Source organism: Myotis nattereri (assembly GCF_964212035.1).
Source record: "Myotis nattereri genome assembly, chromosome: 7".
NCBI classification, from domain to species: domain Eukaryota; kingdom Metazoa; phylum Chordata; class Mammalia; order Chiroptera; family Vespertilionidae; genus Myotis; species Myotis nattereri.
In genome coordinates this window covers 9,246,421-9,270,132 of record NC_138082.1, presented here as the reverse complement: position 1 = coordinate 9,270,132, position 23,712 = coordinate 9,246,421, and the positions used below count along the sequence as shown (strand labels likewise).

Genomic DNA, 23,712 nt, shown 5'->3' with positions numbered 1-23,712 from the left:
GGAATATAATGAACAACATAAACTGATGAACAAGGACTGATCCAGAGACGGAGAGGCATTGATTGGACTGTCGGGCCTTGGAGGGAAGGTAGGGGAGGGTGGGGGCAAGGGGGAAAGATCAACCAAAGGACTTATATGCAAGCATATAGGCCTAACCAATGGACACGGACAACGGGGGGGTGAGGGGGTGAGCGGGGAGAGGGGGGGTAGAGGGTACACATATGTAATATCTTAATCAATAAAAAAATATTAAAAAAAAAAAAAAAGAAAAAATAAGATTAAGACACACGGATGGACCAAGGTGTAAATGTTGAAGGGTCATCTCTGGGGATCTGAAAAAGATAAAATAAAGGTAGATGCTTATTAATACAATGTTGTTATACTGAACAAACAAAACAGAAACGGAGAACATACTGATGACTGTCAGGTGAAAGGAGGCCTGGGTGCTGGGTGAAAAAGGTGAAGGGATTAAGAAGTATAAATTGACAAAATAGTTACAAAATAGTCATGGGGATGTAAAGTACAATATAGGGAGTATAGTCAATAATATTATAATAACTGATGTATGGCATCAGTTGGGTATGAGAGGTATGGGGGGATCACTTCACAAGTTATTTAAATGTCTCACCACTAAACAGTACACCTGAAACTAATATAATATTGAATGCCAACTGTAATTGAAAAGTAAAAAACAAAACAAAAGAACGTATTAAATGGGTCAACAAGAAAATCTGTTTAATCTCTGCAGTAAAATAAAAGCTGAAATTCAGAGCCACAAAAATAAAAAAGAGGTCAGAATTCTGCTGGCGTGTCCACCTAGCCTTTGTCTCTGTCCCCCTATCAGGCCTGGAGCAGTCACGACTGCTGGGGAGCAGCCAGCATCCATAACCAGGAGACCGAAAGCCACCCTCTCAGGACCTGGAGGGGGTAGGGAAGCAGGACCATGGAAGCAGCCTGGGTCCTGATGGCTGCTTTGGAGCATATAGGAAGCAGCAAGTGGAGGAAAGAAGAGAATTTCCATTGGAAAAGTCGAACCTGCCCGAGAATTCTGTCACAGAGACCACGTTCATCCTGAGAACCTGAAAGCCGTGGGGGAGGGGTCCCAGCAGGGGCCCCTCCTCGCCACCCTTACCATGTCGGTGAACTGATCCGCACAAGCCATCCGAATCTCCTCAGGCGTCCCTGGGCTGTTTAGGACGAAGGTGTTGGTCAAGCCCCTCTCTCTTCGGGCAGCAGCCACTGCATCATGTATGGCGAAAAGCACGGAGTTTCCCATGAACATTGCAGCCTCACCCAGTCCCTGAGAAGGAGGGCAGGAGGCCGTCAGAAAGGCATGGCTCCTTCAGGACTGCTAGTCTGCGTTGACACGCACGTGCACTCGCACACTCTCCCGCACACTCACCTCCTCTGGCTTCCTAACCCTCAGAGTGGGGTGCCTCTGAATTGCCAGAACCCACCCCCCCACGCCGATTGGTGTCTGGGGGGAGTAGATAATGAAAATGCTCCAGGACATCAGGATAGCAGGGCAGCTAAGAACACCTGTTCCCCTGCCCAGGGCAAGAAGACCAAAGCCCCTGGTGCCCTCTGGAGTCCTTCAATTTGGCCGCTAGACCCGCGCTTTTCACCCGGTGCGCCGTGGCTGAAAATCGCTGCTCTAGGCCGTGCGTGTTTAATTCAAACCCACAGCAAAAGAACCACAATCTTTGTAGCTGAGCTTGAAAGACAGTGAGGTGTTGCCTCTGAAGAGTGGACGTTGAAGCCTTCTTTGTGCGCACTTCCCTGGCGAGTGCTGGATGCTCTTGAATGAACAGTGTGAATGAACATTGTATTTTGAATAACCCTCCAGTGCTTCTTGTACTGGTTTTCCTTCTTTCTTTAAAGGAGTCTCGTCCTTGGTCTGTGTCCAGGGCCTTAGTAGAGAGATGGGACAAAGGGCCCAAAGCAGATAAAGACTACCTGAGGCAAATGTGGAGGAAAACGTGGAGTTGGAAGAAGAAGGGGTTTCCTGTGAGGTGAGGAGGAGGGGGCGAGAGCAGAGAGGTCCTGTGCCCTATTTGGAGCACAACTGGCAGGGAGGGGGCTAGACCCCAAGAGGCAGGGTTGTGTCAGGACAGTCTTTAGAGATAGCCCTGGCCACAGTCTGGTGCAGAAGTGGAGAGAGGGGCTATTCATATCGAATGTCTCACCTTCCTCCCAACTCTGACCTACTCCTAAGAAACAGAGGTAGGTTCCTGAAAACCTGAGGTTAAAGTTGCCATGTGTCTGGCCAGATATGGGCTCAGAATGGCACTTAAGTTGGAGAAGTTGGGCATGTGTTTGAGAATCTTTGCTGCAAGTCTACATGGGCCAGTTAGACCCCACGGCCATGGAGCGTGTGCGTCAACACATCTTATATCAGTGGCTATTAACACCTCAGAGCAAATCGCCCTCAGTGAGAAACTTGTTTGAAAGCCCTTTCTGACCTGGGGAGAGGGTGGGCAGAGGCGGTGCGAACAAGAAAGAACCGAGTCTGGAGGACATGTGGGAAGGGTGCAGAAAAGAAGGCTCTGGGCTGGGGAAATTAACCTACAACTTCAGCTTTCCCTCCCGGTGGCACTTAGCCTCATGAACCAAGATGTTTGACTTCTTGTTTTATTTAAATATATTTCATGATCTCTCTCAAGAGTGAAGACTCCACTTGGGGTTCTGAAGGCAGTGAGTACCACTCTGCCATGCGTTTGCTCTCCCCTCCCCCATCTCCCTTTGGGACCTGCAATTCCAAGAAGAAAGCATATTCAGGGGACTCTCATTATTTCATGAAGGAGCAGGTTATTATGGGCTGAACTGTGCTCCCCTCCAATTTATATGTTGAAGGCCTTAACCGCTAGTACTCAGTATGTGACTGTAATTGGAGATAAGGTCTTAGTTAAAACGAGGTCTTTAGGATGTGCTTATAAGAAAAAGAAATTAGGGGGAGAGAGAGAGAGAGAGAGAGAGAGAGAGAGAGAGAGAGAGAGAGAGGCATCCGACATGTGCCATATAGAAAGATGATCATGTGAGGACACAATGAGAATGGCCATCTGCAAGCCAAAGAGAAGTCTTCGAATAAATCAAGCCTTGATCTCACACTTCCAGCCTCCAGAACCGTGAGTAAATATATCTCTGTTGCCTAAGCCACCCCAATTGGTATTTTGTTACAGCAGCGCTAGCAAATGAATAGAGGTGTTGAGTTCTTACCTTGGATGAGTAGATGGCTATGGGATTTCGGGACCGCACCAAAGTAACATAGAATTCTTCTGGTATTTCTGTGACGGTGGGGATTTGGTAGTCATCAGGACCCCGAGAATAAAGCACACCTTCCGGGGAGTATTTCAGTTCTTCTGTGGTATAGAATCCCATGCCTTGGATAAACGCTCCTTCAATCTACAGGCAAAAATGTCACAGTTTATAAGTACCTGATGTTGGTTGAAAATATATCCCAATGTGATTGCAAATGGAGCTCTGGACCATAGTAAGTCATTCTTGAAAGCATTGCAGTGAACTTACAAAGGGTCTTTCAGCATCTGGTGCTTGCCAACCTGCCTGGCCCCAGCCTTAGCTCTTCTTCCCCAGGTACCTCACATTCCAGAGACTCAACACTTGTCAAGTTCTGGGGGATTCTCCAAGCCCACCAGATTGGTTCCATCCTCCAATTCTTTGTAAGGGCAGTTTCTCTCTTTACTGCTCCCCACCTCAGCCTGTCCACTTGGCAAACTCTTATTTCTCTCTCTCTCTCTCTCTCTCTCTCTCTCTCTCTCTCTCTCTCTCCCTCTCTTTCTCTCTCTCTCTTCACTCCGGCTCTCACTGGTTTATAAGCATTATGAGTTCTGGCCTTCTTGTGTTCTGTTCTTAGCATAGTGCCCGGTACATATATTTTCAAAAAATGTTTGTTAAACTATATGAAAAAGAGCTAACATTAAAGGAATGTGAATAAGTAAATGGAACCGGTGCACAGTATTTATTATACTATCTGGATTTTTTTGCTTCCTTTTTAAAATTATGATGGAGTGTAGATCAAACTTAAACAAGGTGGGTTGAAAGAAATATATTGTATTAAATTAAATATGTTTTATTAAAAGCCATTTGAGTTCTGCTTATCTACAAACTATTATGCTCTGAGAAAAAAAGGTTCATAGTCCCCTTTAAAGGGGTTATCTGCCTGAAGGTTAAAAAATTGAAGGAGCGGCGAAACCGGTTTGGCTCAGCGGATAGAGCGTGGGCCTGTGGACTGAAAGGTCCCAGGTTCGATTCCGGTCAAGGGCATGTACCTTGGTTGCGGGCACATCCCCAGTGGGGAGTGTGCAGGAGGCAGCTGTTCGATGTTTCTCTCTCATCGATGTTTCTAACTCTCTATCTCTCTCCTTTCCTCTCTGTAAAAACTCAATAAAATTTTTTTAATAAAAAAAATTGAAGGAGAGTTACATGTTGCATTCTATTGAATTGTAAAATTACAGAATAAAGTAAACAAATGTAAATGCTAAATTTGGATATTTCCAAATGCTTGTCCCTAAAGGAAAAGATTAAAGTCCAAGAGTTCCAGTCTAACACATTTTTGGTTTTTTCTTCCCTTTCCCAATGGGAAAAAGGAGGGTTTTCCTGATCATAACATTTCCATTTTGGCCTTTGCTTAAGCAATAAAGAGGCAGGAACAAGCTGGTAGGAGTGGATAGGAAGGTGAAGGAGAGGTGGGGCCTGAGGTCAGCTGTGGTTGTCAAACTTTACAGACTTGGGATGAATTTCAGGTGCAGGTTAAATGGGTAAATTATACGTCCTCGACCAGGAACCTTTTGTTGGAGAAGTGGGCCTGGGTGGGCACAGGGACCCACATTTCCAATAAACACTGTAGGTGCTTTCGTTGCCGAGTGGGAGGACCGCACTTTGAGAAACACTGAGGGACCAATTAAATTGTCCCTCAGAAAGCCCATTGGCCAATCTCGGTCAGCCAGCTCCTTAGGACTCAGGAAGACAGGAAGCTGATGGCAGATGAAACCACAGGTCTGTCTGCTGGGTTTGAAGCCAAGCTGCTCAACCTGCTACTCAGGTCTAGGCGGGGGCCTGGTTGGCAGGTCAGGGGTGCGCTGATGTGTCTGGCCTGTTGGCCCCACTTTGAGTAACAAGGCTACGCAGGGGATGGGGCGGGGGTGGGGGGCGGGGGGCGGACAGGGGAACAAAGCTACACCAACAGCAGGAAAGGCTTTAACTTAAAGCTGAAAAAGATTTTGGGTGTGTTAATTTACTTACTTGGGAGATATAAATCAGAAATTCCGCCAGAGAAAAATTGTTTTTAAGCGTTTCTTTTCCCCTTATATTTCTCTAAATTGTTTAGTCTACTTAAATTCAATATACATATGAATACAAATGGGGCTTTATTTTTATGCATTTATATAATATTCCCTAATTATAAAAGTTAATGTTTGTTGAAGACAGATTAGAAGGCCTGGAGAATTATAAAGCAGGATAAATCACACGTATTTCTGCCACATAAAGACAACCACTGCTAACTTTTTCTTGACTTTTCTTTCAATGTTTTGTCTATTTGTGTGTGTGTAATATATGACATATATTGCAGAGTACTTGTAGCAGGTATAAGCATTTGGAGAACTCTGGGAAATAATGTGCTGAATGGAATGGACCAAAAGTCCCAGCAGGGCGGTCTGGTACCACGCACCTGCCCAATGTCCAGGGCTGGGTTGATGCTGAAAGCCGCGTCCATGAAGATGTCCGTCCGAAGGAGCTGCACCACGAGAACATACAGGATGGAAAATGTTATTTAAACATAGATCTTCACTACAACTGCCTCCCTGTCCCCGGTTCCCCACTGGCAGGGTCAGGGTGATTAGCATCCACACACAGAAAATGCATCCATAGAAATGCTCACTCTGTGAAGGTGGGAGCACCCACCCCCCTCTCTACCTTGTGAGCCCCAGTCAGACAGTCGACTTCCACCTCAGAACAGGCTGCTCCGTAAACAAAATATGGGAAAGGCTCCCCTTCCTCCTTCTCCCAGTCCATATAGGTCTGGTAGTCTCTGCGAAGAGAAACCCGAGGGCAAGAATGGCTCCTTCCTGCCTCGTGGTCTGATCCCGGGTGGCACTGTGGGTCCCGGGGATGAACAGAGCGCCACCCAGGACCGAAGGTCTCTCTGACCTTCTCCTACTCGTGTCCTGCACAGACACGGGAAGAAGGCCCATGGGCGTCTGAGCCCTCCTTTCCATCAGGCAGTGACTGTGTCAGGTCACAGGGTGTGTCCCTCTGGCTGAGAAAGGGCGGTGGCTCTGAGGGTCCCTGCCCTCCCCTCGGTCTCCTCCCACCTCCCCAGGCCCATGACTGAAGGCTGACACCGGGAATGGCTGCGCGCCAGTGCTCAGCAGGTATCTGTTCATGATGCGCCCACGCCATCCCTGCCCCAGTGTAATCCCAACCAACGTAGAAGCGTCCTTTACCTGAAATATCCCGTGGTGGACAGGCTGATGGATTCTTCGTAGGCTTTTGCAATCTGAGAGAGGTGATTGACACCAAGAAACGTAAGTGCGGGGACAGCAGGGAAAATCCTGTGCTGGGCCTGCCGCCTCCCGTTTGCAGCACCCTCTGCGCCTTCACCCCCAGCGAGACTGACGTGCTGTATAATGAGCACAGGCCGGGCTTCCCATGGGCGGTGCCTACAGGCAGCTGCTAGCTGTGCCCTGGGACCCTTTAGAGTCGCACAGTGTGAAGTTTATTATTTTTTCATCCTTTTTGGCTTTTTAAATTAGAGAGAGGGAGAGACTAGGCCATATTCATGTACTTATGCAATACGTGTGTACACAGGTAGGTATATATGTACATACACATATACAAACACATGTGTACATAAGAGTCTGCATGTATGTATGTATGTATGTAGTATGTATGTGTGTATGTATTTTTACCGTGCTTTTTCCCATGTTATTTGATTGGCTGTCTCCGTATTTTATTACATCAGCTTCCCCGCTGGAGTAAACTGGTTATAGCTGGAAATAATAGTAATGATGAGAATTGTAATAATTAATATTAAAAACAGAGTAACCTTTTGCTATTAAGACTGCGGTGATCTCCATTGGTCTGGTGGGAAACCCAGGCCCTGAGGCTGGGAGGGGGAGCCTGTGCCCAGAGGGGCAGTGACAGCGCAGGGCACCGTGCCAGGTGTGTTCTACGGTAGCGCTAGGCCGTTGTCAGGTGTGTTCTACGGTAGCGCTAGGCCGTTGTCAGGTGTGTTCTACTGTAGAGAGGTGAGAAACGAGGCTCTTCAGTGAAGCCATGGGATGAACACGGACTCTCTCTCACTCTCAGAAAAGCAGAAGTGAGTGCTAATAAATGCTTTGTTCTTGAGTGGGCACCGCCAACCAGCCACGCTCTGAGGGCTTTACCTACCTATCCGGATGCATTTGCCTTCTCTGGGCAGGACAATGTGGACCACTCACCCAGTCCTCCCAGCTTCCCTTGGGGTTTTTCCTGATGACGGGCTGGAGACGGGCCATAAGAATTTGGCAAGCATTCTAAAAATAAGTATTTGAAATGTCATGGGAAATGAAAGGCACAGGGAGTAGCAAAATATTCAATATTCAAATCAATTCAAATGCAGATGTCAGTTTGTAAACCTGCTTCTGAGTCTCCTAGGCAGACTTTCTCAAACTTGAACAATGTATGGAACCCCTTTGAAAGAAACAAATATTCTTGTGGGTCCTGCAGTGTTCAAATTATTTTTTATTATAATGTTGTTTAAATACATGTTAACATAAAGCTAGGTAGAGCTGCCTTAGAGTTATAGCTCTTTTATGTCTACAAAGCAAAAGCCAAAATGACAAAGTGTGCAGACTAATCTATATACCAATAAAATTTGAAATAACATTAATTTAGTTGATGGATAATGTTTTCCTGAAGCTGAATTGCTGCTTGGAGGGTGGAAAGAGTCTCCACCACTACAGCACACGTACTTCGCCGGCTGTGAGTTTGACATGCTTGCTCTAGTTCATAGACCGATGCTCAACCATGAGCCATATGGCCTGGGCTTTGGCTTCCTCTCTTAATTCAAATACAAATCTGCTTACACGTGTGCCTTTACTTATTCTTCTCAGACTCAGAATAGCCCTCAGGCCCTCTGTTGGTTTCTATTCCTTCTGTTCTCGCATCCCCTCTCTGGGAAATGGTCTCTGGCTTCTTATGCATCCAGGAGATCCCTGCATTCATTAATCTATCTTTGCTGGTTCATTCAGTCTTCAATCACTGACCTCATTGCAAATGCATGCCTTCCAAAAGAGTAACACACCCAAGGCAAACCCAAGTCGCACAGTTCCTGCCTGTCCAACTATCAGATGGCCTCTTCTTGTGACCTGACCATACACTCTTGTGCATAACTTTATGTCTAACAGTCGAATGCTCCGCTAACGTAAGTTTTCCCTTTAACAGGCTGAGGTGTAGCAGAGACCGCTTGCCATTCTTTTGTGACATCTGAACTCCTTTTGGTGTGTGGAGAATTTATTCACCGTATATTGCTTAGTAGAGTCACCTCCCCCTATTGGAGCTCAAAGTGCCAGATACGATTTTTTCTGGCTTTCTTTGCATTAGAGAAGATTTCAAAATACACAAAGGTGGAGAGAATAGTACAATATTTCCTCTTACACCACTTACCCAGCTTTAACAATGAGCATTTATACCCCAACCTCACCCCAGAGACCTAACATTTTCATCCACCTCCTTCTCCTTGGCTACCTCTGCTCCAGCCATCCTGACTCCTTGTAGCTCCACAAGCACAGTAAGTGAGCTCCCTCTGCTCCAAGTCCCTACACGGAGGGCTCCCGTCCCTGCTGCCTTCGGACCAGGCTCAAGGCTCACCAACCAGTGCCCAGCCTGGTTTCCTGGCTGCCCAAGGCCGCTCTGACACTTGCACTTTCTCTTTCTATAACTTCCTTTATTTCAATTCATGACACCTGCCATTATGTTTCCTTGTTTTTATTCTTTTTTCTTTATTTATTATACCTAATAATTTGTTATTCATTACCTGACTAAGTTTAGGCTAAGGACTCAAAAGGAGGAGACTGGCACAATAGCTGGCAAATAGCTCCTTAAACCAAATGGGGGTGCTCTGCCTCCTAAGCAGGTCTTGCCGAGAAAGTGGCCACAAACTGTTCCTCACCCGCCTCAGTGGTATCACAGGGTTGGAGCTGAAGAGGCTGGAAGGTTGGAGTGAGGGAGAGGAATGCACTGCAGCAGGTTGGTGTGCTGGGATCTCCATCTTCCCAGGATGGAGTGGCAGAAAGGGCTTTCTCCATCGCAAACCCAGCAGGAGACACTCCACAGCCACTCAGAGAGCTTGATGAGTGCCCTCTAGAGTTGGGGGCCTACTGACCCGTCTCTACTGCTGCACACCAGACTGTGGGCGTAAGGCAGCTCGCAGCAGCCCCGGGAGTCCTGGGCCATCTCTGGGGAGACGCTGTACTGTGACTCCCTGCATGGCCTTCAAAGGACATGCATCGGGGTGGAACCTGTGGTGTGGGTGCTGCCTGAGTTAAATTTTTTCAATTTTATTGCATTTTCTATATTAAACCATTCCTGTTTAAGAATGCATGATGAAGATAAAACCAAAATGGGATCAGTTTTTCCTACTTGCTGCTTTCTTTGCTTTGTGGCATTTAATAGGTAGCCTATCTCTATTTCTGTAGACATAAATGTACTAATGCTTATTGATTTACTTAATCCATTTAGTGTTGCATTTAACTTAGAATTATTTAAGATTTTTTCTACAAGTCTTTTTCTTTTCTAGCCATTTCCTACACTTTACTCCCATAGAAATGACTTGGGATTTAAAAAGAATTCTGGGGTTCTGAAATGAACAGATTCACCTTCCTCACAATGGGCAGTGTATTTACATTAAGGTTGGATCACTGTTGTCTTTGCAGCCAACGGGGCCTCAGCTTTTGCCATATGTTTCCTCTGAAAGTCTAAAGTGATGGTTGACAGAGGACCTAGAGTCTCGAGAAGCCTTAGTGAGCCTCCAAAACTCTTGGTAATGAACCCACCAGGGAGCCCATTGAAGAGCTGCAGGCAGTCTGAAGGGTGACCAGGTGACAAGTTGCCATTCCTGGCCTTCTAAGGAGCGCTCTCTGCATTTGCTGGACACCGCTCTGCCCAAACTAGACAATGGAAGCCAGTGTGTGGAAAAGCTCCCTTTTAGACTTCCTGTATTTTTAGACTTCAGATAAAGAACTTTATTTTGTCTCAAATGTGCCTGGCAATATTTACACAGTCCTAGAAGAAGGTTTCTGTTGTCAGCTGAACTTTACCCATGGACTTTAAAACAGTGTTATTCTTATACTAGAGGCCTGGTGCATGAAATTCATGCATTGGATGGGTCCCTCAGCCCCGCCTGCACCTTCTCCAAGCCAGGATCCCTTGGGGGATGTCTGACTGCTGGTTTAGGCCTGATCCCTGTGGGCAGGATTGGGCCTAAACCAGCAGTCGGACATCCCTCTTGCAATCTGAGACCACTGGCTCCTAACCACTCACCTGCCTACTGGTCTGATTCCCCTACTACTCTCCCCAGCCTGCCTGATCGCCTCTAACCACCTCTGCCTTGGCTCCACCACCATGGCTTTGTCTGGAAGGACATCTGGAGGGTCATCTGGAAGATGTTCGGTCTAATTAGCATAGTACCCTTTTATTAGTATAGATGTATTTTTTTTTTTTTTGGTGCATGCCACTATCACTACTATTTCCAATATTTTTTCATCACTCCAAACAGAAACTCTATAACCATGAAGCAATAACTCCCCATTTGCTCCTCCTCCTGACTCTTGGCACCCTCTAATCGCCACTTTTTAAAAGAACCCCATCTGTAAGGGCTTCCTACAAGGGATAAGGTGCCTCAGCAGAAAAAGGCTGGAGGAGGCCTGGGGCTTAGGGTGGGGCTGGAGCAAGTGGCTAAAACCATAGATGAGGCACTGACCTTGTTATCACTGCAGAAGGGACTCTATAAGGAGCTCCCAATGGCATCCACAAGGGAAGGAGTCAGGTATAACAAGGCCAGGTCACACCAAGGCCAGCCTAGAGTGTTCTTCCTCTATCCTCTGTACCCTCTTTTTCTTGGACTTTACAGGGTCTGAAATGTAGGCTAGGAAGCTTATGGGGGGCGGGGGTACAGGAAGGAAAATCAGAGAAGCCAGCCCCACCCCTTTTCTACCTGTAGGCCCAAACTGTTAAGTAGTAGAGACACTGCAATTTGAAGTACATTTTGGAATTTTGGACTGAACATTTTAATTATTGAATGAGATGCTTTATGCATATAAAAGTGATCGATGAGTTTTTAATGATCTTAGGTTGATTAGAAAAATTATAGGTAGATTTCCCTCAAGGGGAGGGAAGAAGAGGCTCACAGAGGGAGCTTCAACCACTCGAAGTCTCGCAACCTCTTAGCGGAGCACCTAAAACCACCTGCTTGACCTTTCTAGGCTTCAGTTTCCCATAAAGAGGGGGTGGGGCAAGGTTATTTCCAGCACTGTCATTGGGTGACTGAGATATGAAAGAAAAGTCACCTGCACCGCTCTCCCGTTGATGTCTGTCCCCATGGACGCTGCTGTTACGGAGGCATTGGGCACGGTGACTGTGCTGGTTTCCGACAGGTGGATATAGGAGACAGGGATGTTCAGTTCCCGGCTAGCCACCTGCCAGAAGCAAATGAAAAACACTATTGATATCATTGACTCTAAGGCTTCCTCCCCCCAAGTTAAGAGTTTTTAATTTAAAAAATATATATATTTTTATTGATTTCAGGGAGGAAGGAAGAGGGAGAAAGAGATAGAAACATCAGTGATGAGAGAGAAACACTGATTGATTGCCTCCTGCATGCCCTGCACTGGGGATCGAGCCTGCAACCCCCGGCAGGTGCCTGTGACCTCCTGGTTCATAGGTCAATGCTCAACCATGGAGCGATGCCAGCCGGGCTAATTTTTTTTGAACTGAGTATAAAACCTGGCAATCCTTTAGGGACAAATATTTAAGATAGCATCTTGGGTCTGACATGTAGATTCTGAGTGAAGATTTTCAGTGACACTATAAAAGATCCATACCATGTGCTTTCTTTTATACCGGTTTCATAGAAGCCATGTGGGATATGGTCATTCTAAGACATCAGTTCAGTAGGACTCACACAGGCCAGACTGAGGTCTCTGTCTTATTGGTTTACCTTCATCTTCTCCTCGTGGCTTACATGCATTTAGCAGATTGTGTTTGTCCCATTTTGTAGGTGTAAGGGTTTTGTTTTAAAGAAGCAAGATATGTTCAAAGAAGGCTCTGCGGATTTTTGTGATTTTCTAATTCCAAGCACACTATTAAGTAATAGTATTTCCTTAAAGAAAATATCTTCTATTTCTCATTAAGAGAAAAGCTTTGGCCCTCGCCGGTTTGGTTCAGTGGATAGAGTGTCGGCCTGAGGACTGAAGGGTCCCTGGTTCAATTCTCAGTCAGGGCTCATGCCTGGGTTGCAGGCTCCATCCCCAGTAGGGGGCAGTCGATCAATGCTTCTCTCTCATCATTGATGTTCCTATCTTTCCTTCTCCTTTCTTTTCTGAAATCAATAAAAAGTATATATTTTTAAAAAAGATAAAAGCTTTGCCCCCACCCACTCACATTGTTTTTATATGTTTTTTTAATTGATTTCAGAGAGAGGAAGGGAGAGTAAGAAAGAGATAGAAACATCAATGATGAGAGAGAACCATCAATTGACTGGTCCCCTTCTCCCCCTACTGGGAATCTAGCCTGATACCTGGGCGTGTGCCGCAACCAAGAATCGAACTGAGACCTCCTGGTTCATGGGTGGACACTCAACCACTGAGTCACACCGATCGGGCTACTCACATTGTTTATTCAAATTTCATATGCAACAAAATCTTATTTAATATTTCAAAAAGGGAAAATTTCCTATTGAAAATAATCTCTTCCTCTTTCAACAATAGTATTAGGAAGATTGCTTTGAATTAGCACACATAATGGCCCATCATTGGTGTTGCTAAGGAGACTGTGAATAATAAGAACATAATTTCTCATCTTATTAAACACATTCATTTCTAATGAAGATCTGCATTAACACAATGTAGCTTTGAGCATTTGCCTTAAAGCTGAAAAATACTTTATCTTTGAAAACTGGAATCACATTTACCAGAAGACCTTGATGGGACCTGGTTCTTTAGTATGCAGGAAGAATAATTTACATATTTTCTCAATTCTAATACCCACTTCCATCAGTCTCCTGCATTCATGTGTTCCTGATACCAAAATGAACGTTATAATTGACCTGTGCTTTTAGTGTGATGGTATTTCTCCTGCTCAACAAGAAAGAAGTTGTTAAACTGCCTGTACAGTGTGATAGTCTTCCACAGTGGAAAACATGGATGCTTATCTCACCTGGATCATTTTGGTGTAAAGGCCTTGTCCAAGTTCACAGCCACCATGAGCCACCAAGACAGAGCCATCGGTGTAGATGTGGACGAGAGCAGCGGCCTGTCGGGGAATAATTATAATCCCATTTTGAAAAACCAAATGTTGCCTGAGTTTAGCTGAAGTTACCAGACAAACAGTTTGCTTCATTGAGTCAATCTCTCATTGTTTATACTGGAGAAGAAAGCTATTATTAGTGGCTACAGACAACCCCTTTAACACCCTCCAAACTTAGAAAGCATGTCAAACTTGCCGCCTGCGGGCCACATGTGGCCCACAACGAATATTTTTGCGTCCCAGCCAATATAACGGTATGTAAGAAACGTTTTAATAAAAATTTTGTAACTTAATTTTTACAATATCCTGTTATACATAATTATTAATAACAAACTACAATGTCCGCTGACTGATTACTATAATCATGTTGCATGCATTTCCCTTATGCGTCTTCCATGCAGGCACACCATTTCTCTCCACTAATACTAGCGGCAATGGCCACGTCATTAGTCTTGGCCTGACTTGTTTGGTATGCGCAACAGGAAATATTTTGCTTTTGGAGAACAAGAAAAATAGGTTTATTTGCATTATGCTTATTAATTTGTACAGTTATTCGATGTCTGATAAGTTAATAATCAAGAAAAAGATTAATTTTTATTAAAATGTTCTATTATTTTATGTTAACAATTACTCATTTATTTCAGCCCTTTGTATTCAGCATGTCTCTATCGAAACAAACCTATGAAAATTGAAGCTTTTGTTTTTTTGTGGCCCACATAAACTTAAACCTTGTTTATTTGGCCAGTGTTAGCCTTTGAGTTTGACATGCTTGCTGTCGAGCAAGGAATGGCGGCTCATCTCCACGCCCACCATCTGCGGGCCTGTTGGAGGCCTTGTGTGGCTGCCTTGGAAGCAACCTCTCCAAAGCACCACCTGTACAATATTTTATTATTCTTTCCCCTTGAACATAACAATTGATTTTAAAGCAAATGGACCCAGTACAAGTCAACTTCCCAGCAAAGCTTCCACTGGCTACTAGGGGAGCTGGAAGACCTTTGAGATGCTTTAATAGCTTCCAGATGCTGCTGACCTTGAGAATGATGGTGGGGGAGGGGTGTGGCCCCATTCAGGAAATTCCAATTCAGTTGAAGGTTGGAGGTGGAAGCCATGTTAACTTCCCTCCCTCCTCCACGCTTGTTTTTTAAAACTCCCAGGTGATTTTGATGATTGGTCAGGTTTGGGATCTATAGGTTTAGTCCAAACTTTTCACTTTCCATGTGAAGGAATAGAAGCCTAAAGGAGAGGCTTGGCCAAAACTGGTGCCTAGTTTGTAAGTTCAGGAATGGAACCCACAACTTCTAACTTGAGCCCAGCATCCTCCACACCCATGCTGTGCTGCCTCCTTCAGGCTAAATGCTGTTGTCCTTCTCTGGGGCTGGACATGTGGCTCCAGGAACCTGACTGAGAAGGGAGGGAAGGAGGAGGCTGGGCTATGTTGGGTGGTTCTACAGACATTAGAATTTTTCTTTAGCATTTCCCACCATATGCCCATGCACATGGCCCAGAACCCTGCATCTCTCACCTTGGGACCTCTATCCTCATGTTGATGCCTGTGACCCTACCACTACAAATTCAAAATATCAACTAATTTAGCCCTGGCTGGGTGGCTCAGTTGGTTGAAACATGATCTTGTACACCAAAAAGATTGCAGGTTCAATTCCTGGTCAGGGCAAGTACGGGAGGCAACTGATTAATGTTTCTTTCTTGCTTCCCTTCCTTTCCCTAAAATCAATAAAAAACCTATACCCATATCCTTGGGTAAGATATATATACATATATATATATATTCAACTAATTTAGCTACGCCAGTCTCCTGGTTTAAGACTGTAGTATCAGGACCATTAAGGTCTATACAGGAACTGTAAAACTTTGTATTTTCATTTCATGACCATCTAACAAGAGTAATGATGACCATAGTCAATGGTATTGCCACATGCTTTCAGAGCCCGTGTTAGATTTTATGTTGATGATTGTATAAGCACCAAGCAGGACGACTGTAATTGATGGGGCATATTTGAGACAAGAGGTGAGATGGCAAGTCATCACACCCTACACAGACATTTACGATTAAGACTTCAGAACGACTTGAAATGCAGCAGCAGCCAGAGCTGAGTGAGGATTTAGTTTTGGAAAAGCAACATCGCCCACCATGTTAAGTTAATGTAACTATTTTGAATATCACTGGCATTTACAGTACTACTTCATTTAATTCCCAAATTCACTTGTGTTTTATACAGGCATAGGAACTATACGAAGCTTAGTCTTTGTCATCATACACAGTTAAATAACATTAAAATCGGTAATTTAAGCAACTGTTGCGAGTCCACTGAATTGTTCCCTTCAAAGACGGTCTGTGTGTTATTCCGGCTTCAGAAATATCCCCTGGGGAGAAGGATTAATCATCTGCTCCCCTCCCTCCTTCTCATTTTGCTTCCTACCTGTGAGTGGACTCTGAGGAGGGGAGTGGACAGAGGGGATTGGGGCGTCCTTCATTGAAACCATGCGGGGACCTGTATTCTTTTCTTTGTGTGGGTTTGGTTATGGGGATATGTCAGAGGTTGATGGGGGTAGAAACAAAGAAAAAAGCAAATAGATAAATAAGAAAATAAATTAGTAAATAAATAAATAACAGAATCAGAATCAGAAACAGAACCCCACAAAAAACTGTTTAAGGGAAAACTGAAAAGAAGGCACAGTAGTCATGGAGCCCCGTATGGTGACTCCGTGTAATCAAGAAGCCCAGTATGGTGACCTTGTCTAGTCATGGAGCCCCGTATGGTGACTCCGTGTAATCATGAAGCCCAGTATGGAGACCTTGTCTAGTCATGGAGCCCCATATGGTGACTCCGTGTAATCGTGAAGCCCAGTATGGTGACCTTGTCTAGTCATGGAGCCCCGTATGGTGACTCCGTGTAATCATGAAGCCCAGTATGGTGACCCTATGTAGTGATGGAGTCCAGTATGGTGACTCCAGGTTTCTGTGAGAATGGAGCAGCTCTGTCTGTTTTCAGTGTTTTGAAAGCTCTGTCTTCAAATGACCCTACTACTATCACTAAGAAGTTAGGAAAGAGGGAAAGGGATCCTCTTGTTCCCTCCAATTCTTACATGGACTTGAAGTTTGACCCCATACCTCAAGACTCATTTCTCCCAACCTCACCTGATTGTAGTAGGCATGAGGAATGCCAATGGTATATTTCATGGGGACCACAGCAAGGCCCCTTTTCTTCCAATAATTATTGTTGTTAAATCCCTCAGCATCCTTTTTCCTGGCATAAAATGAAGATTTCTCCAGACACTCTTTCCAGCATCTTTGTAAGGCCTCTGGATTAAATGTCTGCTTATAGGCTGTTTTGCTAATTCCCTTATACATGTTTATTTCTTTAACCTGAAAGACAAGAAAAAAGCATCTCAAGCATACATGCTATCCCATTTGTGAAACATGTGTTTTTGTTATATACCTGACATGAAGAAAGTCTTTCTAAAAAAGAAACAACTATTTAAATGGATATAAATATGTAAGTACAAATGTAAACGTATAAACATAATGATAATAATAATCATAATAACAATAGAAACTACTGTTGAACACATCATATCTTCCGAGCTGCAGACTAAGTGTATGATCTTTTTTTTAATATATTTTATTGATTTTTTACAGAGAAGAAGGGAGAGAGATAGAGAGTTAGAAACATCGATGAGAGAGAAATATCGATCAGCTGCCTCCTGCACATCTCCCACTGGGGATGTGCCCGCAACCCAGGTACATGCCCTTGACCGGAATCGAACCTGGGACCTTTCAGTCCGCAGGCCGATGCTCTATCCACTGAGCCAAACCGGTTTCAGCTAAGTGTATGATCTTAACAACTTTACAATAACCCTGAGAAATAGTAGGTGTATTATGAGCCCTATGACAAGTTTCGTTAGTGGTGAGACAAATTTCTCCTGACTCAAAATTCTTTTACTTCTACACAATGTTTCTTTATTCTTACCTGTTCTCAGATCTGCTCCTCTGAATCTGAACTATGGTGGGATGTTTGCACAAATGGCTGTGATGACGCCAGTCTCCCTAGTCATGCCGTTGGGTGGTTTCACACTGACTGTGGGATTGGCCATATGACCAGCTTTGGACAGCGGGACAACACATTTGTAATGCAGGCAGAGACTTGAAAAGTGCTTGCATCATGTTCTTACTTCTCCTGGAAAATCTATGAACCACAATGAGAACTGATCTGGGCTAACCTCCTGGAGGATGAGAGACCCTGTGGAGCAGAGACGAGCCTTCCCAGCTGCGATATTTAGACTAATCAGTCAATGGCCACCAGATGAGGAAGTGAATCTATCTTGGACCATAAAACTCCAGTTAAGCTGAGCCAGACCAGAAGAGCTACCTAGCAGCTGACCCACAGAATCAGAAGACATACTATTTGTTGTCTTAATCCACTAAGTTTTAAAAAATATATATATGTTTATTGATTTCAGAGAGGAAGCGAGAGATAGAAACATCAATGATGAGAGAGAATCATTGATCGGCTGTTTCTTGCACGCTCCCCCACTGGGGATCGATCCTGCAAACCAGGCATGTGTCCTTGGCCAGAATCGGACCTGGGACCCTTCAGTCCACAGGTGGACACTCTCTCCACTGAGGCAAAGCAACTAGGGCTTAATCCACTAAGTTTTGATTGACTTGTTGCACAGTAAAAGCTTACTGATACATAGACTATATACTTTCATTGAATCTTACAAGCTAATGTAATGCTGTATGTAGGTGCTCACTATATATTTGAACCATTGATGGCAGAGTTTTGTAAGGGGATTCTGACTGATTACCTACCTCTTCAGGGAGTAAGTTACATTGAGATGCCACAGCAGTTATGTAAGCTTCAACTACCACTGAAACCTCGGGAAAGCCAAATCCTCGAAAGGCAGTGTTGGATGGCAAGTTTGTTTTGCAAGCCCTACCCCGGCACCGGTAGTTAGGAATATGATATGCATTTTCAGATTTCAGCACAACGAACTCTATCACCTGAATGAAAACAAAACCGAACTTCACATCTATCAAACATTCAAAATCGGTTATCAAATTCTATCTCTAACACAAACCCTTCACAGAATTTTGTCTAATTTGTATGACAAATATCCATGCAAATAAAGTGTAGCACAACAACTCAACGGGTAACCTAGGGGGAGGGCATAGTCAGTCCTTATTTACCAACTCAGACTCATCAGGGGTGCATCCACCATTGATATAATATTGAACGTCGGCAGCTTTGATCACACCGTTGTTCATGAATCCAATCTGCAAAGTGATATGACAAAACCATTTTCTCAGCAGTTCTTTACAACCAGATCCTGCTGTACACAAACGCATCCAACTGCATGTGTCAGTCCATACCCAGCTTATGAACATGATTTGATGTGATAGTCATCAGAGGAACCCTGAGGATGGTGCCCAGGGCAACCATGGGATCCCAACAGAAAGTTCTGATTGGGTTTGGGTAGCATCCAAATACCCCTTGCAGTCAGCATGGAATTTGGTAGTTGTTTTATGATTGATTGGTTGTCCCTGGACAATATTTTCAGCAGTCTCCTAAAATTTTTCTCTCACTCACTTTGTATTTTCCGAGGAGTGGGTGGCGGCCAGCAGTTATCAGCATGTCATCACCACGTTCTAGAACAAACCGGATTGGGCGGCCAGTCCTGTAGGAAATGACTCTGTTAATACGCTGGGTGCTTCATAAAGGTGTAGAAACATGGAGCTGGCGAAAGGGGACTGGACATAACCTAACTTAGTGGTTTTCCATGGGGGCAGTAACATACCTTAAACAACATTTTGGAAGTTTGTGGGGACATTAAAACATAACAAAACAAACAAACAAACACAAAAATAAAAACTCCTATTAATGTTATCCTGATTTAGTCATGTCTGAGAATTTTGATGTTGAAATAATACATTATTTACTTATGTTACTTTCCTTTTATTTCTTTTTTATATGACATTAAGACATTGTATGAGGATTTTGCAATTGTGTGAATTAGTAGGTTATGTTATGATGATGTTCATTTTGGATATTAAAATGGGCATTAAAACACTTGCCAGAGGGGAATGCTGAGGTTGAAAGGATTGAGAACCAATCAATACTCTGTTGAGTTCTGCCCCCCTTTCAGGCAGACTCCCCATCATAAGGTGCCCGTGGAGGACCCAGCTGGCTTCAGAGGGGATGCTCCCCGTGCCTGCACCTCTGCTCACAGGACAGGCTTTGTTATGGTTGGAAAGCGCCAGTGAACTGTGATGTTCAGTGTTTCTCTTTGCAGCGATAGCCTGGGGTAAGTGACGTTTATCCTGAACATACTTAATGAACTCTGATACGCAAGAGGTTCGCAAAAAGTCATGGCTATTCCCACTCCTAATGTGTCTGGTTATCCCATCTGGATGATGTCGGGCTAAGTGAACATTCCCAGGCAGCAGCCGACCCTGCTGTGTTTCATCACAAAATGTTTCCCTTGTAAGGTTGGGGCTTTGACCTGCCCTCCATTCAGCCACCATAGCTTGATTTATTTTAACAATATATTATATTATATTATATTATATTATATTATATTATATTATATTATATTATATTTATATTTTTTAAAATCCTCACCTGAAGATATTTTCCATTGATTTTTAAAAAATATATATTTAGCCAAAACCGGTTTGGCTCAGTGGATAGAGCGTCGGCATGCGGACTGAAGAGTCCCAGGTTCGATTCCGGTCAAGGGCATGTACCTGGGTTGCGGGCACATCCCCAGTAGGAGTGTGCAGGAGGCGGCTGATTGATGTTTCTCTCCCATCGATGTTTCTAACTCTCTATGTCTCTCTCCCTTCTTCTCTGTAAAAAAACAATAAAATATATTAAAAAAAATATATTTTTTTATTGATTTTTTACAGAGAGGAAGGGAGAGAGAGAGAGAGAGTTAGAAACATCGATGAGAGAGAAACAATTATCAGCCGCCTCCTGCACATCTCCCCCTGGGGATGTGCCCGAAACCCAGGTACATGCCCTGGACCGGAATCGAACCTGGGACCCTTCAGTCCACAGGCCGAAGCTCTATCCACTGAGCCAAACCGGTTTCAGCACCATTGATTTCTTTTTAGAGAGAGTGGATAAGAGAAGGAAAGACAGAGAGAAATATCGATGTGAGAGAAACACATCGATTAGTTGCCTCCTGCACGTGCCAGGACCAGGGTCTGGGGCCAGGGAAGAGCCTGCAACCGAGGTACGTGCCCTTGATCAGAATTGAACCCAGGACTCTTTGGTCTGCAGGCCCATGCTCTATTCACTGAACCAAACTGGCTAGGGCTATTTTAACAATTTAAAACAAACATTTTAAAGATTGAAAGTCAATGCAGTTCATGAAGAAGTAATATATAGTTATGTCTGGGCAACCAGTCAACATCTATAGTGATTGCATTTATTCCACACAACTATCTTGTGAACCAGGTAGATACTACTTTCTCCACTTTACCGGGGAGTATACTGAGGCGCCTTGCCTATGGTGATCCTGACAGTTGGAGAGTGGGTAGAGCAGTGTCCCTTCACCCTCAGGCTAACCACATCCCTTGGAAGTGACAGCCTGTGACGAATGGAATGAACCCTGGGGTGGGTGCAGGGCTGGAAGGACGTGGGTGGCACCTGTCCAGCTAGGAGTTCTGACATTAATAGCTGGCACTGCAACTCTTACTTGTTGGCGGCCACAGCACTGACAGCTCCCAGCAGGGAGGGCTTGGTCGATTTCCCCCCAAATGCTCCTCCGGTTCTTTTCATGTGGCAGGCGACTCTATTCCTTGGGATGTTAAGTGCTGTAGCCACAAATTCCTGAAAGAGACAAACCTCTGACGTCACAAAGTGCGATTTAATAGGACATTTCCTCATCCATGTACTTCCCCTCTGCATAGGAAAAGACAATCAGTAATTCAACACATACAGCATTTACAGAACTGTGAAACCATCATCACAATCCAATTTTAGAATATTTTAAGTATCCCCAAAGAAACCTTGTATCTATTAAGCAGCCACTTCCAAACTCCCCCTAACCTCAACTCCCTCGAATGCCCCACCACTAGGCAACTACTAATCTGCTTTCTGTCTCTACAGATTCGCCTGTTTAGAACATTTCATATACATGGAATAATATAAGGGTGGCCTTTTGTGACTGGCTTCTTTCACTTCACATTATGTTTCCAAGGTTCATCCATGTTGTAGCATGTACCAGTACTCCATTCTTTTTTTTTTTAAATTTTTTTACCCAAGGATGTACTTTTATTGATTTTAGAGAAAGAGGAAGGAAGAGAAAGAGAGAGAGAAACATTGATGAGAAAGAGAAACATCCATCAGTTGCCTCCCATACGTGCCAAAACGGGAATCGAACCAGCAACTTTTTCAGTATATAGAGCGATGCTCCAACCTACTGAGGAACCCAGCCAGGGCAACTCCATTTTTTTTATGGCTGAATAATATTCCATTGAATTGAAAAAACTAAGATGGCGGCATAGGTAAATACCGGGAAATTGCTGCCTCCCACAACAACTTCAAAAATACAACGAAAAGACAAAACGGACATCATCCAGAACTACAGGAAGGCTGGCTGAGTGGAAATTCTACAACTAGAAGGAAAGAAAAGCACACTGAGAGCCAGAGGAGCTGCGGAAGTAAAGTGCCGAGGTACGGAGGCTCGCGCGCGCAGAAAGGGGCTGGCACCTGAGGATGCGGCTGTCTTTTTGAATCGGGAGGGAGTCGCAAGCTCCGGACTGCTTTGAACTCTGGTTCCGGGAAGCCTCTGGGGACCCAGGACTCATACAGGGAGAAACTGGACTGTCTGGCAGCAGGCAGAACTCTGAACTTGAGGGCGGCTTTCCCTCAGAGGTACTTGCAGCAATTATCCAGACATTGAGACGCGCGGCCCCTTAGGGCAGGGCTGAGGATCTGCCATAGCAGCTTGCTCGGCCCTTTGATTCCCTGAGACCCCGCCCCACCCAGGCTTCAGCAGAGGCTTTTGCATATGAATGCCCCGCCCCTTTGCAACCTGAAAATTACCTAAAAAATTGCAGCTGGGCCAGACTGACCCAGAACTTCCAAGAGAAGGCCCAAGGCCCCACAGAAGCTTGCTTCATAGCTGGGCCTCATCAGGGCACCTCCAAACTCCAAAAAAGGAAGGGGAATCTGCAGTTCTCTTTGTAGCTCCTGCTGGGTAACCTCAGGCCGAGGCTAAATTAGCACCTCCTTAGATCCAAGAGCCAGTGTACCCAGTTGTCAGAGGGGGACCATCCGGATTACAACTCCTCAGATCCATAAGGAACACACTCAGGGGGCAGACTCAAGTGAGCACCAAAGCCCCACTGAAGCAAGTCTTGCCCCAGAAGGGTGTCTTCAGCACAGAAGTTCTCCCACTGCAGACAAAGCTGATTCTCACTGCCAATTGGCCTGGAGGTCAATTCCTCCCAGTGATCCTACAACAATCAAGGCATAACTACAACAAGACTGTGCACAAAGCCCACAAAGGGGTGCACCAAGAGTGTCCACCTCAGGTAACTGGGAAGGCTGAGCCATTGGGCCCTACAGGACACCTAGCACACAAAACCACTCTACCAACACAGGGAAGCATAAAAAATGTGGAGACAAAGAAACAGGTCACAAATGAAAGAAATGGAGGAAAGGAAATGACTGGATATAGAGTTCAAAACCACGTTTATAAGGTTTTTCAAGAATTTTATGGAAACCGCCGATAAATTTAGTGAGACCCTGGAGGATATGAAAAAGACCAATTAGAAATTAAGCATACACTGACTGAAATAAAGAATAATATACAGAGATCCAACAGCAGACAAGAGGATCCCAAGAATCAAGTCAAAGATTCGAAATACAAAGAAACAAAAAATACCCAACTGAAAAAGAAAAAAGAAAAAAGATTCCAAAAATATGAAGATAGTGTAAGGAGCCTCTGGGACAACTTCAAGCATACCAACATCAGAATTATAGGGGTACCAGAAGAAGAGAGAGGGCAAGATATTGAAAACCTATTTGAAGAAATAATGACAGAAAACTTCCCCTACCTGGTGAAAGAAATAGACTTACAAGTCCAGGAAGCACAGAGAACCCCAAACAAAAGGAATCCAAAGAGGACCACACCAAGACACATCATAATTAAAATGCC

The 23,712-nt window shown here is 44.5% G+C and overlaps 1 protein-coding gene across 1 annotated transcript in view; it reads right to left on the bottom strand.

The window, feature by feature from the left end:
• Window positions 1-278: 278 nt before the first annotated feature.
• LOC308522654 (aldehyde oxidase 4-like) overlaps window positions 279-23,712 on the bottom strand; it is a gene marked incomplete at both ends in the record, with an annotated part of 68,760 nt that continues 45,326 nt past the window's right edge. Inside the window, 14 exons of the mRNA XM_081096138.1 lie at window positions 279-332; window positions 1,133-1,300; window positions 3,217-3,402; window positions 5,687-5,752; window positions 5,932-6,046; window positions 6,462-6,514; window positions 7,458-7,532; window positions 11,565-11,693; window positions 13,432-13,527; window positions 16,679-16,906; window positions 18,353-18,544; window positions 18,731-18,817; window positions 19,131-19,218; window positions 21,244-21,377. Of these exons, the coding sequence (XP_080952264.1) occupies window positions 279-332; window positions 1,133-1,300; window positions 3,217-3,402; window positions 5,687-5,752; window positions 5,932-6,046; window positions 6,462-6,514; window positions 7,458-7,532; window positions 11,565-11,693; window positions 13,432-13,527; window positions 16,679-16,906; window positions 18,353-18,544; window positions 18,731-18,817; window positions 19,131-19,218; window positions 21,244-21,377 (1,671 nt within the window). The remainder of the gene's footprint in view (window positions 333-1,132; window positions 1,301-3,216; window positions 3,403-5,686; window positions 5,753-5,931; window positions 6,047-6,461; window positions 6,515-7,457; window positions 7,533-11,564; window positions 11,694-13,431; window positions 13,528-16,678; window positions 16,907-18,352; window positions 18,545-18,730; window positions 18,818-19,130; window positions 19,219-21,243; window positions 21,378-23,712) is intronic.